Source organism: Mandrillus leucophaeus, unplaced genomic scaffold, assembly GCF_000951045.1.
Source record: "Mandrillus leucophaeus isolate KB7577 unplaced genomic scaffold, Mleu.le_1.0 Scaffold650, whole genome shotgun sequence".
NCBI classification, from domain to species: Eukaryota; Metazoa; Chordata; class Mammalia; order Primates; family Cercopithecidae; genus Mandrillus; species Mandrillus leucophaeus.
The window spans coordinates 313,087-330,779 of record NW_012107031.1 but is presented as its reverse complement, the minus strand read 5'-3'; the positions used below and the strand labels follow the sequence as shown (position 1 = coordinate 330,779).

The 17,693-nt window shown below is 41.5% G+C and overlaps 1 protein-coding gene across 1 annotated transcript in view; it reads right to left on the bottom strand.

The window, feature by feature from the left end:
* Positions 1 to 17,693, bottom strand: part of FER1L6 (fer-1-like family member 6) — a 195,362-nt gene that overhangs the window by 130,532 nt on the left and 47,137 nt on the right. The window contains exons 9-13 of the mRNA XM_012001151.1: positions 16,580 to 16,736; positions 15,803 to 15,989; positions 14,317 to 14,509; positions 11,228 to 11,574; positions 5,389 to 5,497 (exon numbers count right to left, since the gene is read on the bottom strand). Of these exons, the coding sequence (XP_011856541.1) occupies positions 5,389 to 5,497; positions 11,228 to 11,574; positions 14,317 to 14,509; positions 15,803 to 15,989; positions 16,580 to 16,736 (993 nt within the window). The remainder of the gene's footprint in view (positions 1 to 5,388; positions 5,498 to 11,227; positions 11,575 to 14,316; positions 14,510 to 15,802; positions 15,990 to 16,579; positions 16,737 to 17,693) is intronic.

Genomic DNA, 17,693 nt, shown 5'->3' with positions numbered 1-17,693 from the left:
ATATCCCTGATAAACACAGATGCAAAAATCTTCAACAAAATACTAGCAAACCAAATCCAACAGCACATCAAAAAGAAAATACACCATGATCAAGTGCGTTACATTCCAGGGATGCAGGGATGGTTTAGCGTATGAAAATCAATATAAGTGATACATCACATAAACAGAATTAAAAACCATATGATCATCTCAAGAGATGCAGCAAAAGCATTCAATAAAATACAGCATCATTTTATGATTAAAAAAACAATCGAAAAAGTAGGCATGGAAGGGACATACCTCAAAATAATAAGCCCAATATGAAAAACCCTCAGCCAACATTATATTGAACAGGGAAAAGTTGAAAGCACTTCCCCTAAGAACTGGAACAAGACAAGGATGCCCACTTTCACAACTTCTATGCGGAAGTCCTAACCAGAGCAATCAGGCAAGAGAAAGAAATAAAGGGCATTCAAATAGGAAAAGAGGAAGTCAAACTATTGCAGTTTGCTAATCATATAATATACCTAGAAAACCCTAAAGACTCCTAGACTTGATAAACAAATTCATCAAAGTCTCAGGTTACAAAATCAATGTACACACATCCGTAGCACTGCTATATACCAACAACTTCCAAGTTGAGAATCAAATAAAAAACTCAATCCCTTTTACAATAGCTACAAAAAAAGAAAAAAAAAAAAGCAACTAGGAATATACTTAACCAAGGAGGTTAAATATCTCTGCAAGGAGAACTACAAAACACTGCTGAAAGAAATCACAGATGACACAAATGGAAGCATATCTCATGCTCATGGATTAGAAAAATTAGCATTCTGAAAATGACCGTGCTACTCAAAGCAATCTAGAAATTCAATGCAGTTCCTATCAAAATACCAAATCATTTTTCACAGAATTAGAAACAATCCTAAAATTCATATAAAACCAAAAAAGAGCACAAATAGCCAAAGCAATCCCAAACAAAAGGAACAAATCTGGAAGCATCACATTACCTGACTTCAAGTTATACTGCAAGAATATAGTTACTAAAACAGCATGTTATTGGTATAAAAACAGATACATAGACCAATGGAACAGAATAGAGAACCCAGAAATAAAGCCAATACTTACAACCAACTGAATTTTGACAAAGCATACAAAAACGTAATTTGGAGAAAGAACACCCTATTTAATAAATGGTGCTAGGAAAACTGGATAGCCACACATAGAAGAATAAGACTGGATCTGTATCGTATACAAAAATCAACTCAAGATGGATCAAGGACTTAAATCTAAGACCAGAAACCACAAAAATCCTAGAAGAAAACATAGGAACTAAAAGTAGATCTACCATTCAATTCAGCAATCCTACTACTGGTTATCTACCCAAAGGAAAAAAGGTCATTATATCAAAAAGACCCCTGCATGTTTATGCTTGTTTCAGCACAATTCACAATTGCAAAGATATGGAACTAACCTTAATGCCGATTGACTAATGAGTAGATAAAGAAAATGTGTTATATATACACCATGGAATATACTTAGCCATAAAAAAGAATAAAATAATGTATTTTGCAGCAGCTTGGATGGAGCTGGAGGTCTTTATTCTAAGTGAAGGAACTCAGGAATGGAAAACCAAATACCCTATGTTCTCACTTATAAGCAGGAGCTAAGCTATAGATACGAAAATCATACAGAATGGTATAATGGACTTTGGAGACTCAGAAGGAAGAGGGTAGAAGAGGACGAAGGATAAAAAACTACACACTGGGTACAATGTACACTACTTAGGTGACGGGTGCAGTAAAATCCTAGACTTCACCATAGATGAATACAATTCATCCATGTTACCAAAAACTACTTGTATTACAAAAGCTACTGATATTTTAAAAATATTTTTAAAAAGGATTCCAATACAGAAAATGGAAGAGGACAGAATACTTCCAAACTCATTCTCCAAGGCCAGTATTACCCTGAGACCAAAACCATACAATGACACACCAAAAAAGAAAATTACAGGACAATATCCCTGATCAACATTGATGCAAAAATCCTCAACAAAATACTAGCAAACCAAATTTGACAACACATTAAAAATGTGACCAAGTGGGATTTATACCAAGGATGCAAGGACAGTTCAATGTACACAAATCAATGTGATACATCACGTCAACAGAATGGACAAAAACCGTATGATCATTCCAATTTATGTTGAAAAAGCATTTGATAAAATTTAACATCTCTTCGTGATTGAAAAACTCTCAAAACACTGAGTACAGAAGGAACATACCTCAATCCAATAAAAGTGATATATGACAGACCCACAGCTAGTTTCACACTGAATGGAAAAAAACTGAAAGCCTTGCCTCCAATAGCTGGAACAAGAAAAAGATGCCCACTTTCATCTCTGTTACTCAACGTGATACTGGGAGTCCTAGAGAGAGAAATCAGACAAGAGAAGGAAATAAAGGGCATCCAAATAGGAAATGAAGTAGTCAAATAATCCTTGTTTGCCGATGATATGATCTTATATTTGGAAAAACCTAAATACTCCACCAAAAAACTGTTAGAACTGATCAACAAATTCAGTAAAGTTGCAGGATGCAAAATCAACATTTAAAAATCAGTAGCATTTCTATATGCCAACAGTGAACAATGTGAAAAGGAAATCAAGAAAGTAATCCTATTTACAATAGTTGTAAATAAAATAAAATACCTAGGAATAAACTTAATCAAAGAAGTGAAAGATCTCCACAATGAAAACTATAAAACACTGGTGAAATAAATTGAAGAGGACACAAAAAAAATAAAGACATATTCCATGTTCAAGGATTGGAAGAATCAGTATTGTTAAAACATCCACACTACCCAAAGCAATCTACAGATTCAATTCAATCTCTATCAAAACCAATGACATTCTTCACAGAAATAGAAAAAATCCTAAAATTTACATGGAACCACAAAAGACACAGAATAGCCAAAGATATTCGAAGCAAAAAAACAAAACTGAAGGAATCATACTGCCTGATTTCAAATTATGCTACAGAGCTGTAGTAACCACAACAGTATGGTACTGGCATAACAACAGACACATGGACCAATGGAACAGAATAGAGAACCCAGAAAAACTATTCATCTATAGTGAGCAATTTTTTTTTTTTTTTTTTTTTTTTTTTCTTTCTTTTTTTTCTTTTTTTTTTTTTTTTTTTTTGAGACAGAGTTGCTTTCTGTCACCCAGGCTAGAATGCAGTGGTACTCTTGGTTCACTGCAACCTCCGCCTCCCGAGTTCAAGCGATTCTCCTGCCTCAGCCTCCCGAGTAGCTGGGATTACAGACGTACACCACCATGCCGGGCTAATTTTTGTATTTTTAGTAGAGACGGGGTTTCACCATGGTATCGAACTCCTGACCTCATGATCCACCTGCCTCAACCTCCCAAAGTGCTGGGATTACAGGCGTGAGCCACCACGCCTAGCCAGTGAACTCATTTTCTACAAGTCTCAAGAACATATGTCGGGAAAAGGACAGTCTCTTCAATAAATGGTGCTGGGTAAACTGGATATCCATATAAAGAAGAATGAAACTAGACCCCTATGTCCCACCATATACAAAAACCAAATCAAAATGGATTAAAGACTTAAATCTAAGGCCTCAAACTATGAAGTTACTACAAGAAAACACTGGGAAAACTCTCCAGGGCATTGGTCTGGGCAAAGATTTCTTGAGTAATATACCACAAGCATATGCAACCAAAACAAAAATGGACAAATGGGATCACATCGAGTTAAAAAGCTGACGTACAGCAAAGAAAACAATTCATAAAGTGAAGAGAAAACCCACAGAACAGAAGAAAATATCTGCATCCTATCTATCTGACAAGTGATTAATAACCAGAAGATATAAGGAGCTCTAACAACTTTATAGGAAAAAAAAAAACAATAATCTGATTTTAAAATAGGTAAAAGGCATTTCGGCAAACAAGCATATGAAAAGGTGCTCAGCATCATTAACCATCAGAGAAATGTAAATCAAACTTCAATTATATATCATTTCACCAGTTAAAATGGCTTGTCTCCAAATAACAGGTTAATAACAATGCTGGTGAGGATGTGGAGAAAAGAGAACCTTCATACACTGTTGATGGGAATGCTAATTAGTACAACCACTACGGAGAACAGTTTGGAGGTTCCTCAGAAAACTAAAAATAGAACTACCATATGAGCCAGCAATCCCACCGTTGGATGTATATCCAAAAGAAAGGAAGTCAGTATATCAAAGAGATGTCTGCACTCCTATGTCTGTTATAGCACTGTTTACAATAGCTCAGATTTGGAAGCAACCTAAATGTCCATCAACAGATGAATGGATGAAGAAAACGTGATACATATACACAATGGAGTACTATTCAGCCATGAAAAAGAATGAGATCCTGTCATTTGCAGCAACATGGATGGAACTGGAGGTCATCATGTTAAGTGAAACAAGCCAGGCACTGAAAGACAAACTTCGCATGTTCTCACTCATTTGGAGAAGCTAAAAATTCAAACAATTAAACTCACTGAGATAGAGAGTGGAATGATGGTTACCAAAGGCTGGGAAGGGTAGTGGGAGGCAGAGGAGAAGTGCAGATGGTTAATGGGTACAAAAATATCGTTCAGGCCGGGCGTGGTGGCTCACGCCTGTAATCCCAGCACGTTGGGAGGCCGAGGTGGGCGGATCACGAGGTCAGGAGATCGAGGATCGAGACCATCCTGGCTAACACAGTGAAACCTCGTCTCTACTAAAAATACAAAAAATTAGCCAGGCGTGGTGGCGGGTGCCTGTAGTCCTAGCTACTGGGCAAGCTGAGGCAGGAGAATGGCGTGAACCCGAGAGGCGGAGCTTGCAGTGAGCCGAGATTGCGCCACTGCACTCCAGCCTGGGCGACAGAGCAAGACTCCGTCTCAAAAAATAAAAATAAAAAAAATCGTTCAATAGAATGAATAAGATCTAGCATTTGATAGTACAACAGGGTGAGTACAGTCAACAACAACTTATTGTACATTTTTAAATAACTAAAAGAGTGTAATTGGATTGTTAGCAACCAAAGAAAGGATAAAAGCTTGAGGTGATAGATACCCTATATACGCTAGTGGGATTATTACATATTGTATAGCTATATCAAAATCTCATGTATCCCATAAATATATACCCCTACGATGTACCCAAAAAACTTCCAAATTAAATTTAAAAGAAAATAAATCTATCCCCTATATATTGACAATAGGGTAGACAAGGAATTGTTCATCTCATTCTGAGATGCAAACCTCCACCAGAGTGCTGTTATCTTCATGTAAGGCACTAACTCATTTATTCAAGAAATAGGTACTAAATCCACGCTATGTGCCTGGCACTGTGCTTATCTGTACTTACCAATAGAAACTTCAAAGCTGATGGGTTTATCTCCAATCTTCCGGTCAATCATGGTAGCTTCAAAAAATGCTCCAAAGAGTAAAAATTCCTCATTTTTTTCTGGTATAATCTACAGAAAGAAAACAAAATTATTAGGCAGAACTGGCTTTTTCTCATGAGGAAGCTGATTTTGCGATGCTGGCCTCATCCAGCGTAATTTACAAACATTTGGGTCTCTGTTTCAGCCTGAAAGGGCACAGCATTTCCCCCCAAATCAAATGTATGAATCAGGATCTGCAAACTGCAGATCCAAATTTAGTCATTCATCTAGAATGATGCCGTCTCAACCTTCCGAGCTTCTACCTTAAAACAAAACTCCTTTTATTTTAACAAATAAACTGGGTGTGCACGTCTTTCTAGGATGCCGCTGGTGAAATACGGGTTTGGAATTACCTTCTGGAGATTGGGGTTTCAGAAAACAGAAAATCAAAGACAAGAAACAGAATGACAGTATAAAATCCTCAGATTTGAGCATAACTTTATGGCTTACACAGGGTAGTCAGATACAGTATGCTATTTGTTCCTCCTTGCAACCTTAAGAGGCCAAAATTTGGATCATTCCCATTTAACAGATAAGAAAACTGAGGGAACTAAAGCTTGAGGTTGTCAAGTAATTTTCCCAAGTATACTCACCACAGACCCAGTGCTCTTTGAATTCGAACATGTATTAACCCAATGCATTAACGCTGACCAGAATCAAACCTTACTTCCCCAAATAAGCAAGCCCAGAAAAAAAGAAACAGCAGATTAGTCACATGTATAAGCACTGGCCAATCATGTGTATCCAGGGTGGGTTACATGCACTGTGGTTGCTGCTGTGAAGGGTACACAGGTCCCAGAATCACAGGTGCCTTCATATTGAAAAGGACCTTAGAGTTCATCTACTCCAACCTCTACCTTTTACCCAAATAAACTAATGCTCAGAGATACTAAGCAGCTTCCCAAGGTCACACACAGCAAAGTAAAGTCAGCCAAGACACAAGGCCTGGTTTCCAACAAGGCTGCCTTCTCGAGAAGCCCACAGTCTGGAAGACTAGACTATAACAAGTCATAAGACAGTAGTCATCACAAGGGAATACACAATTATTTGCAAATGACTCTTATTGACAAGGAAAAAGGCTGATGCTTCAGGGAGTGGATGTTGCTGGATCCACCGACACAGCATTTCATTTCTGAGCTAAGAGGCTAAGTCAACTGGATCCATACATTCTGTGCTTCCTGGTTTTGCAACTGGATTTGTTGAACTCTGCAGAAACGGCCATAAGGACAACCTAAGGAAATAAAGCAATTGTGGCCCCAGGGATCAAGAGCTCCATTGGGTCGAGAGCCCGAGACAGGTGCCTCAAAGAGCCAAAGGGTTTCCATACCATTAGGTGAATGATACCCCCTTCTTTCATACAGAAGCTACTGTGGTGCCAGTCTTCCTAGGAAATGTTCGTTGTGACCAGAAAATGTCGAACAGGGTGAGGCTCAGTGCTGGATCTTAGTCATCCAGCATACCCTCCTCCTACCACTCTATCCACTGACTATTAAGTAGCCTCCTATCTCACCTTCCTGAGGCTGAGTTTACTCTCTAGGAGGAAGTTAAAAACCATGGAGAGAAGCTGGGTGTGGTGGCACACGCCTGTAATGTCAGCTACTCAGAAGGCTGTGGCAGGAAGATCATTTGAGCCCAGGAGTTTGAGGCCAGCCTGGGTAACATAGCAAGACCCTGTCGCTAAAAATAAAAACAACAAAACAAGGAACTACTAAGAGACCTGGAAGGAATGTAGGCCATGTAGCCGAGAGAAGAATTTCAGGATCCAGAGCCAGACAAAAAAATCCTTCTTCAAATCTCAACCCTTCCACTCCCAGGCTGATTGACTTTAAGCAAATCATGTCTATTCTCTGGGTGTCATGTTCCTCACCTGTGAAATAACCACCATTATTGGGCTTTCAGGGAGGAGAGGGGGCAGAAATGATATCCTTCATGTCAAGCACCTAGTAAAAAGCCTACACTTATCACCATAAATGGCAGTGAAAATAAGTATTTCAGCAGGGCAGAATTGATGTCTTAATTCCACCCATCCTACAAGGTTTAACTCCAATGTCTTTCCATTCTGGAAGCACATCTCAGCTCCTCAAGCTGGTAAAATGATGATAGGTAATGTTTACTGACCTCTTACTATGTGTGAGATATGGTATTAAGAATTTTGCCCATATTATATCCTGTAATTCCACAACTACACTAGGAAAGAGGCATTTCTACTTTACTCACTCACAGACGATGACACTGCAGTCTAGTGAGAGATTAAATCTCTGCCCCAAATTATTAAGCATATCTAAAATTTATTGAGCACTATGTATGAGGCTCTGTTCTGAGCATTTTTGCATATATTCATTTATCAAATCCTTAATAAGAGGCTGAGAAGCAAGAGGTTATTCTTGGAAACAAGCATAAGGAGGTTAAGTCACTTACTCAGATTCAAATGCAGGCAATGTTTCTTTAGAGGCCAAGCAGTAACCACTGCACCATACTGCCACAATTTATATCCAGCTATCTTACTTGGGGGCTTGACATTTTAATAATCATACTTCACTCACTCCAGGAAATAACAGCACTTTTTCTGTACCTCCTTAAAGCACTTACCACTTTCTACTTCCTGTTACATTTATATTTCGTACCTCTCCTTCTATATCATAAACTCCATGGAGTTAGGCTCTATTTTTATTCTTACCAATATCAAGGATGACATTTAAGTAAGAAGCTAGTCAGTGTGTTCACAGAATTTTAAAAATGAACCCGTTTTTAGATTGGCTATGATCTGTGAAAATTTGGCACAGGGGAGATAAGCTTTGAGGGGTAAAGAGGGTGAGTTGACACAGTCAGCATCATGGGATCTCTCAGCTGTCCAGATGGGCAATGAAGGTACAGCTGCAGCTGGGGAGATTGGAGCTTGAGAACCAGTTGAAAAAGAGGATGCCGCAAGAAAGGGCATCATCATGTTGATGAGGGTGAGCCATGAGCTGTTCAGGTGTGAGGAAGGTTGAAGCCCAGTGTGGTGGCTTTAAAATATATCCACAAATGCTTTGCTAATCATCCCCTCAAAAAGTGAAGCCTAATTCTCCTGCCTTTGAGAATGGGCTGGACTAAATGATTTATTTCTAACAAACAGAACATAGCAGATATGTCAATGTGTGGCTTCTGTGGCCAGGTCATGAAAGACAGTTTCAGCCTTGCTCCCTCTTGGATCACCTGCTCTGGGGAAGGCCAGCTGCCATGTCACAGGATCCTCAGTCTGTAGGAGGAGCCACAGAATGAGGATGAGGCCTCCTGCCAAGAGCCAACAAAGAATCACAGTCTCCTGCCATGTGAGGGAGTCATCTTCAAAGTGGGTTTTCCAGCCACAGTCAAACCTTCAGATCACGACAGCCCCTGCCAACGCCTTGATGGAAACTTCATGAGATCCGGAGGCAGAACCACTGAGCTACGCTATTGCCAAATTCCTCATCTACAGAGAAAATAAGTGTTTGTTGTCTTAAGCTGCCAAGTTTTGAGATACGTTGTCATGCAGCCGTAGATAACTAATAAACCCAACAAGATACTGGCCACAAACAAGAAGTCAAGATGAAGAGAGGAGGGAGGGGAAATAAGGGTTTAAACAGTGTCTGAATTTTACCTCTCTCCTATTACCTATTGCACAATAGCCAAGATACACCCCCACAGCCTGCAGAGAAATGTACTTTCTACCCTAAATAAGTTCACAACTTCCCTTGCTTTCTGATAGAATCTACTTCAAGTCTTCAGCAAAATATCTTAAAGATATTTCTACTTGGATTAAGAAAATATTTTTCCAGCCTCTTTCTACTTGGCAATCCTTGTCTAGAAAAGAATAGACAGCTTCAACCCACAGCAGGAAAAACGACTACAGGGATAGATGGAGATATCAGCTTAGGGAGCTACTAAGCCACCCACAACTTCTGGTGAAGTTCAAAGTTAAGTCTCCAAAGTTGGCATGTATTCTCAAGAAACACCCCTAAACACAATCCCATATAGATAATGTAAGTTCTAACCATAACAAACTGGCACACACGTTTTCAGACAATATTTTCCAATACAGTATGTGAGCTCAGAGGAGAGAACTGGGGAGGTCCACTAAATTTCCAAAGTCACAGATTGGAAAGCTCTGAATAGCTGCTCCCTGGGGGTGGCAGAAAACCATAGCGACACTGACGACAACAACAACAAATGCATTGCCTGCTTCCTATGTATGTGCTAAGAACTATGCGAACCATTTTACATGCATTTCCTCATTTAACCCCCGAAGATGCCTATGGCAGGGTAACTATTAACTATCTCATTTTATTGATGGGTAAACTAAAACACAGAGAGGTGTTAGTATCGGAGCCATAACTACAACCCACCCCAAGATTTCTAGCTCTGTGCTCCAACCGCTCACCTACATGGTTTCTTAAAATGTATTAGTGCCACAATAAACATACGTGTGCACAATAGCCAAGACTTGGAACCAACCCAAGTGTCCAACAATGATAGACTGGATTAAGAAAATGTGGCACATATACACCATGGAATACTATGCAGCCATAAAAAAGAATGAGTTCATGTCCTTTGTAGGGACATAGATGAAGCTGGAAACCATCATTCTCAGCAAACTATTGCAAGGACAAAAAACCAAACACCGCATGTTCTCACGCATAGGTGGGAATTGAACAATGAGAACACTTGGACACAGGAAGGGGAACATCACACACTGGGGCCTGTTGTGGGGTTGGGGAAGCAGGGAGGGGTAGCATTGGGAGATATACCTAATGTAAATGACGAGTTAATGGGTGCAGCACACCAACATGGCTCATGTATACATATGCAACAAACCTGCACGTTGCACACATGTACCCTAGAACTTAAAGTATAATAAAAAAAATTTATTAGATCCCATCAACAAAAACAAATGCCTCTTCCAAGGCTAAGGTGACCTGTTGCTATACTCCTTTGGACTCTCCAGTCTCTCCTAGAAATGCACAGCTCTGGGATTTCAGGCATCGCCTCCCTTCCCTACTCAAAATTATTGCCTAGCTGACCGAGAAGCACACTTCCAGAGGCAGAATTAGCCAAGCTGGGAGCTGGAATCTACCTACCACCATTACTGACAAAACATGAAGCTCTCTCATTTGCTTAACTGCAAGTTACCATTGATAAACTAAACAGTAAAGAGAATATTCACTATTTGTATTCCTCTTAGAGTCTCAGATCTCTTTCCCATAAGATAGTACCAGGCTGGGAAAGTGCTAACATGCTTCATGGTGAGTAATAAGCATTCCCTAAAGTTGTGATTTCCCCCGCAGGTTTGGGGTAGGGGAATAGGTTTCTCAATTTCTTATATCCCAGCTTGTCACCTACTCTTCCTCCTCTTCATTCCTCATCCAAAATTATCTCCCATCCGGAGCTTACTCCAAGCTAACACAACTGAACAAAATTAGGCCACAGATAGAGTTTAATCAATCCCGTACCACCCACTCCCACCAACTCCTCCAGAGCACTTTTATTTCTCTTTACTTGGGTTTCCATGGGAATTGTATTTGGGGGAGTGGGGGATTCAAAGGAATTTATCACAGGCAGATGGCTGTGAAGTGTGCAAGAGGGGGCAGCGGACCAGCCTCAGAACACAGCGCTGGGCCAACACAAATTTTTCAGGGGGAATAAGACATATTCTGACAACACCTTCAGGAACCTGTGGCAGGGGCAGTCGCTGCTCTGGTTCACCTCTCAGGTAAATTGCCATAAAGCAGTGCCCAGACCTACCTCTGGGGGGACATCAAACGGTTCCACCTCCACCTCGGTTGAGTTAGTTTTGTTTGAAGCCTGTTGGGATTTTCCGTCATCAGTTTTGTCAGCCTTGTCTTTACCTTTGGAAGATTTGGAGTCTTTGTCCTTGGAAGGCAACTTAAGCTCCTTCAGGGCCTTGGAAAATTTAGATTCCTGTGCCCCTCCTGAGAGGATTTCCACAGCAATTTCTACCAAGATTCTGCCCCTGAATGACACGCCTTCCCCAAAGCCTTCGTTCATTTCCTGGTAGTCATCCATCAGACTGTGGTTCCTGGGCGAGCCATACAGGTTAATCCAGGCAGGCCCAAAGGTGGGCAGAAAGCCTAGAGAGACCCCAGGTTTTAGTTATCTCATTATGCTTTTGCTTTATAAAAGTTGCACACATTCATTTCAAAATGTAGAATATCCAAGAAAGACAAAAGAAAACATTGACAGGATATCCCATCACCAAAAGACAACTATGATTGCCATCTTGCCATATTTCCTTCTAGTCCTTTTTGCATTCATGTTTACACTTGTTCACAGTTGTACTAATACCATAAATGCCAATCTGCATTCTGTTCTGTTCACTTGTTCATCAAATGTTTACTGATTCCCCCATGTTCTCCAGTAGGCTCTATGTTTAGTGCCAGGTACCATGCTAGATACTAAACAGAGCCTGCTGGAGAACAAAGCAGGTGTAAACATTAAACAAATAAATATTTGCAGTGCAAACACTATGGAGGAAACACACTTTGTGTTTCAAGAAAAAGTAACAGGCTGATGTAACATAGAGGGGAGTTAGGCAGGCAGAGAAGAGAGTGAGTGTCTATTCTGGCTAGAGGGAGCAGCATGTGCCAGCTAGAAGGAGTTTGGAGCCAGAGACGAACTCTGTGGGAGAGTTTGGAAAGGTAGGTGGGTCTTGGGGCCTTGATAAAAATTTTGTCCTTTATCCTAAAAACTACAGAAATGTTTTAAAGGAATTTAAGCAAAGATGTGACATAATCAGATGTCTTAAGATCACTCTGACTGTTACATGAAGGGTTAGAAGAATGCATGTGGGCTAACTGGTTCGAGGACCACTTCATCATCAAAACTGAAGATCAGTGTCTTGAACTAGGGTGAAGGTAGTGGAGACTGAGATAGGTAAATGTTTCGAGATACGTTCTGAATGTAGAATTAAAAAGACCTGATGATTTGAACTTACTGCTGATATTTTCCCTTCTTAATACATAGTGTCTGAGAAAATGCAGTGTCTATGGGAACATCTCTATGGCAACATCTCGATGACAGGTAGTTCAGCCTGGTGGCTCTGAAGCCTGAGTTCAGCTCTGTCACGTTCAAGCTGTGTGACCTTGGGCAGTTTTTAAACTTTCCCGTGTTGCAGTTTCCTCACCTCTAAAAGGGAGATGCTAATAGTACCTGTCTCATCTATCAAAATTAAAAGAAACTATCAATTGAGTGTTTCACACAGGCCCTTAGGAAGTGCTAAGAATATAGGCTAGTACTATGAAAAAGCAAATACATCATGATCTGCTTAACAATCCGCCAGTGTTGACAATTAGATGTTTCCATGTATGTTACTATTATTAATAGTTTTATGCCTACACATTTCCGATCCCCTACTCCCATAAACTAGATTCTAGCCCTCCCTTGAGTCGACTTAAATATAAGAATGTTGTATTAAAAAAGATAGAAAGATTTTATGGTCCTGATGTCTATATTTTAAACCACTGACGTGTATCTTCCTGAATGCCATCAAGATGTTCCTAAAAGGTTGTATATAAAACATGTTTACATCTAGCTAAGAAATTGCATACATGGGCCAAGTATGCTTTCTGCATACAGCAATCTTTCCATAATGTAAAGATTTAGACAAAGGTATTTATTTACTGAGGCCTCTTTATGGTATCTGTTAGGGACACAAAAATGTGTAAATCTTGTTCTCTGCTCTTGACACGCCTTTAGTCTAATCAAGGAAAAAATTTAAATAATTACATTAACTTCATATACAGATGATAGGTGATATATTTATAAGTGTATATATTTGTGCATATATGTATGTGTGATTGTATGTATGTAGATATACATGCATGTGCATGTATGTATGCAAAAAAAATGTCAATTAGTATAAATTCGTAACACAGAGAAAGATTGCCGGGGAATTTAAAGAAGGGAGGGTTTGTTGGGCTTTTTAGAGAATTATCTGCTAATTTGGGTTTTGCAAATAAAGAGCCATATACTGAATGGAAATTCTTCTACCTGACCTCCGCCTGGCTGGCTTGGTGGATTAGCTGTGGCTCTCAGCTCCTGCCCTGGCTCACCGTGTCAGTGTACCTTGCTGCTATTCCTGCGCTCTCATGTTCCCGTCATTGGGTTGAAGACACAATTTTTGTTGGTACCATTTTTTTTGTGGGCCATACTAATATATGTAGTAGGCCATATTTGGCCCATAGACCTTAGTTTACTAATCTCTGATTTATTCTAAACGTCTCATTTTTCAATCATGGGAAGACTGACTTCCTCAAGGACACATAGCAGTGTTTGTGGAAGACCTGGGACCAGGAGCAAACCTCCTGGCTCCCAGAGCCCAGTGTCATCCATTGCCCTGAACCAACTCAAACCACAGACCCTACAGTAGCATGGAAAGTGCCTAATACATGGAAGGTGCTCTAACCCAGGGGCCCCTAACCCCCCAGAGCCATGGGCCAATATCCATCCTGTTAGGAACTGGACCACAAGAGATGACCAGCAGGCAAGTGAGTATTACCACCTGAGCTCCACCTGTCAGATTAGCGGTGGCAATAGATTCTCATAGGAGTACAAAGCATACTGTGAACTGCACATACGAGGGACCTAGGTTGCATGCTCCTTATGAGAAGGCTCCTAATGCCTGATGATCTAAAGTGGAACGGTTTCATCCTAAAACCATCCCCCTACCCAACCATGGAAAAATAGTCTTACATAAAACTGGTCCGTGGTGCCAAAAAGGCTGGGGACCACTGCTCTAGCCCACCCCTTTTAAAGATGAGGGCTCTAAAGCAAGTATTTTGAGACATTTTCAAGTCAGATGGGTGGGACTTTACCTTTGTCTCCATCCTGTTCATTGGAGATTTTCTTCAGGTCAATGAAATGGGTTGCCAGTGCTACATCATTCATGCTGCCTTCATCCCACACCTGGATTTTCACCCTCCGACACAAGGGAGGGAACATTTCCTTGAAGATCACCTGTTCATGCCACACAGGATCAGCACAGTTCTTTTGCACTGTGGTTCGCCCCTAAAAACACAGCCAGGAGGACATGAGTCATGGAAGGGAGTGACCGACTACAGAAAACTCTTCAAGCCAGTTGGAAATACAAAGTAAGTTTTCAAAGATAATGAACCTGCTTCTGACACCCACGAAAATCAGTTACACTCAGCGAACATGACTGATGACCTGCTCTGTGCCGGACACCATGCCAGGTACCTGGGACAAAGGCAAGTGACAGCCCTCAGGGAGTTCGGATCAGCATACTGGGGTTGGGGTGAAACTAGCACCCATATTACAAATGGGAGTTCTGTGCATCTCCAGGAATGCAGTGGATGTAGTTAGACTGTGAGCTCATATTTTGTAGAAGTATGACCTTGTGTGAATCACTTTTCCAGTCTGGACCTCAGTTTCTTGTCATAAAATGGATGTAATGTCTTATATGATCTCCAAGTTCAGCCCAAGTCAAAAATATTTCAGCATTCACTCCCGCCAAGGGGAGACAATCAGGGTAGGTCTGTATTTTAATGGCAGAGACAACATGTGTGTCAGTTGAAGCTTCAAAATCCAGCCAACCATAGTTAATCTCTGACCACGTACCCAGACCCTGATACTTTCAATGGCTTCTGAGCAGGGAAAAGTGATGTCCAGGCTTACATAGGACAAGGACTACCTGGGGAGATTGTGGAACAGGTCAGGAGGTGGGTGGAAATTCTACAGGACCTGGGGACTGAATAGCTCAGAGAAGCAGCCAGGGGTGAGGAAGGATGCCTGTCTGCCTGGTTCCTAAACCACAATCCACCCATAGCTCCTTTCCATTTTCTCCAGTGAAGAGTGAGTGGGTAACGCCCACCTATTTCCCTGCCACATCCCGTTTCCTTTTTTTTTTTTTTTTTTTTTAAAGACAGAGCCTTGCTCTGTCGCCCAGGCTGGAGTGCAGTGGTACAATATCTGCCTACTGCAACCTCCGCCTCTCAAGTTCAAGCAATTCTTATGCCTTAGCCACCCAGTAGCTGGGATTACAGGCATGCACCACCACGCCCAGATAATTTTTTGTGTGTTTTCAGTTGAGACAGGGTTTCACCATGTTGGCCAGGCTGCTCTTGGGCTCCTGGCCTCAAGTGATTCACCTGCCTCAGCCTCCCAAAGTGCTGGGATTACAGGTGTGAGCCACTGCGCCTGGCCTCATTGCCTTTTAGTGACAAGTTTTTGCTTTCAAGGCACTTCCTAATTTTTATTTAATTTGATTTGATTAAACATATCTTGGATAGAGAGCAGGGCCCTGGCCCAGGCCAGGCAGCGTTAGTGACAATGGTTCCTCACCATCTGCCCAGCAAAGGAGACCTCCACAAAGGGATCCACCAGGTCCTTACTGTCACCCACAAATGCCTTGGTGACGTTCGCCATGATGCTTGAATTCATTTTGGGCAACCCTTCTGCTTTGTAGAGTCTCACATAGAATCTGGCCCAGGGTCTCTCTGATGGAAACCCATTGGGGATCAAAAGGTTCCTTAGAGGGAGACAAAAACAAATGAAAAGCTCTCTCAATTGAAGAAACAGAGAGAAAAGACAGCCGCAATTTGGAGGCAGAAAGATAGATCCCAATATAAGAAAAATCTGAAGAGAGTTAAGATTCATTGCTGAAATTTTCTTTCTAGTGTAAATGACAGAGAACGGAATGAATAGAGCAAACGCAAACTCATTCAGGTCCTAGGATGATAGGATAAATACTGTCTCCCACTCTGAACCTTAAAAGAGGTGCATTGAAGTCTTCCCACATCACAAACCAGTGATTGAAATTATAATTCCTTTAAAGAACATTCAGTTACATTCAGAAAAATTGGATAAGCTTAGGAATAGCTTGCCTATTATGGGTTATGATAGGCAGGCAGACAGTTCCTGTCCTAGAACCTGACCTCCCGAAGGAGAGTCATACCTTAATAAGACACACCTTGGTGCCTGGTAGAGCAGAATCCCAGGTGGCCAAGCTGAGGACAAGCACGGTTCTCATGTACCCATAAGAAAAGGGGTGAAGGAGGGGAAAGAGATTAAAACTGGACATGTCATTTCTATGCACAGCCCTGGATGGACCTGTCTTACTTTTCTATTTGCTCCTCGGTGTCAGAAGTTTTAGGGCTGGTCTTCAAGACGTCGCCTTTCCCCATCACGCTGATGTCACATTTCAGGTATCCCTTGGTGCCAGTCCTGATGTCACCAGGGTCTGTGAGCAAGGCCCACTTGTCGCAGAACTGATGACCTGTGAAAGCACCCTGACAGCTCACATCCTTCACAGATGGGCCCAGCAGCCCCACCCCTTTCTCTCCCATGTGCCAAGGGCCCCCAGGCTCTCCTCCTTCTGTTGCTCTGGGTGGTAAATCATCTCAGTTATTTCCAAACCTCATGCTGCTTCCCTCTTCCTTTCCCTTCTCTCCCTTTGCTTCCCACTAGTTCTCCATCTTTTCCCCCAATTTACCATAGATTCTTGGGAAGCCATTGACCTAGTGGAAATCACCGAGACAAGGTTCCATCTTTGATGGGATGGGGGGCATTAATGAAGTGTAGAAGTCACATACATATTATTTACCCACAGGATGTAAATGTGGCTCCTAGGTCTTTTTGTTTGGCCTCACTGTAAATCAAAACTTCCAAGATGGCTTACATAATCTAGACTTCTGGCTTTTCTTTAAAAATGGTAAGTTCTGGCAATACTGGCTTCACGTTTATTTCTTTTATTTATTTATTTATTTTTTGAGACAGAGTCTCGCTGCAATGCCCAGGCTGGAGAGCATGGCATGATCTTGGCTCACTGCAACCTCTGCCTCCCTTGTTCAAGCCATTCTCCTGCCTCAGCCTGCCAAGTAGCTGGGACTACAGGTGTGCACGACCATGCCCAGCTAATTTTTGTATCTTTAGTAGAGATGGGATTTCACCATATTGGCCAGGCTGGTCTCAAACTCCTGACCTCAAGTGATCCACCCGCCTCGACCTCCCAAAGTGCTAGGATTATAGGTGTGAGCCACTGCACCCGGCCACTGACATCACATTTCTACATGACAGTAAATACCAAAGGCGCTGAGCAGCCACTGCCCTTGTATATAGAGCACAAGCCCTCCTGTCTCCTTTCCCAGACTCCACTGTTCCTTTATGCCTCACGCTCAGGCTGCTGCACACAGCTATGCTCCCCGTCTGGCCGCCGCAGTCACGGGAGTTGGAA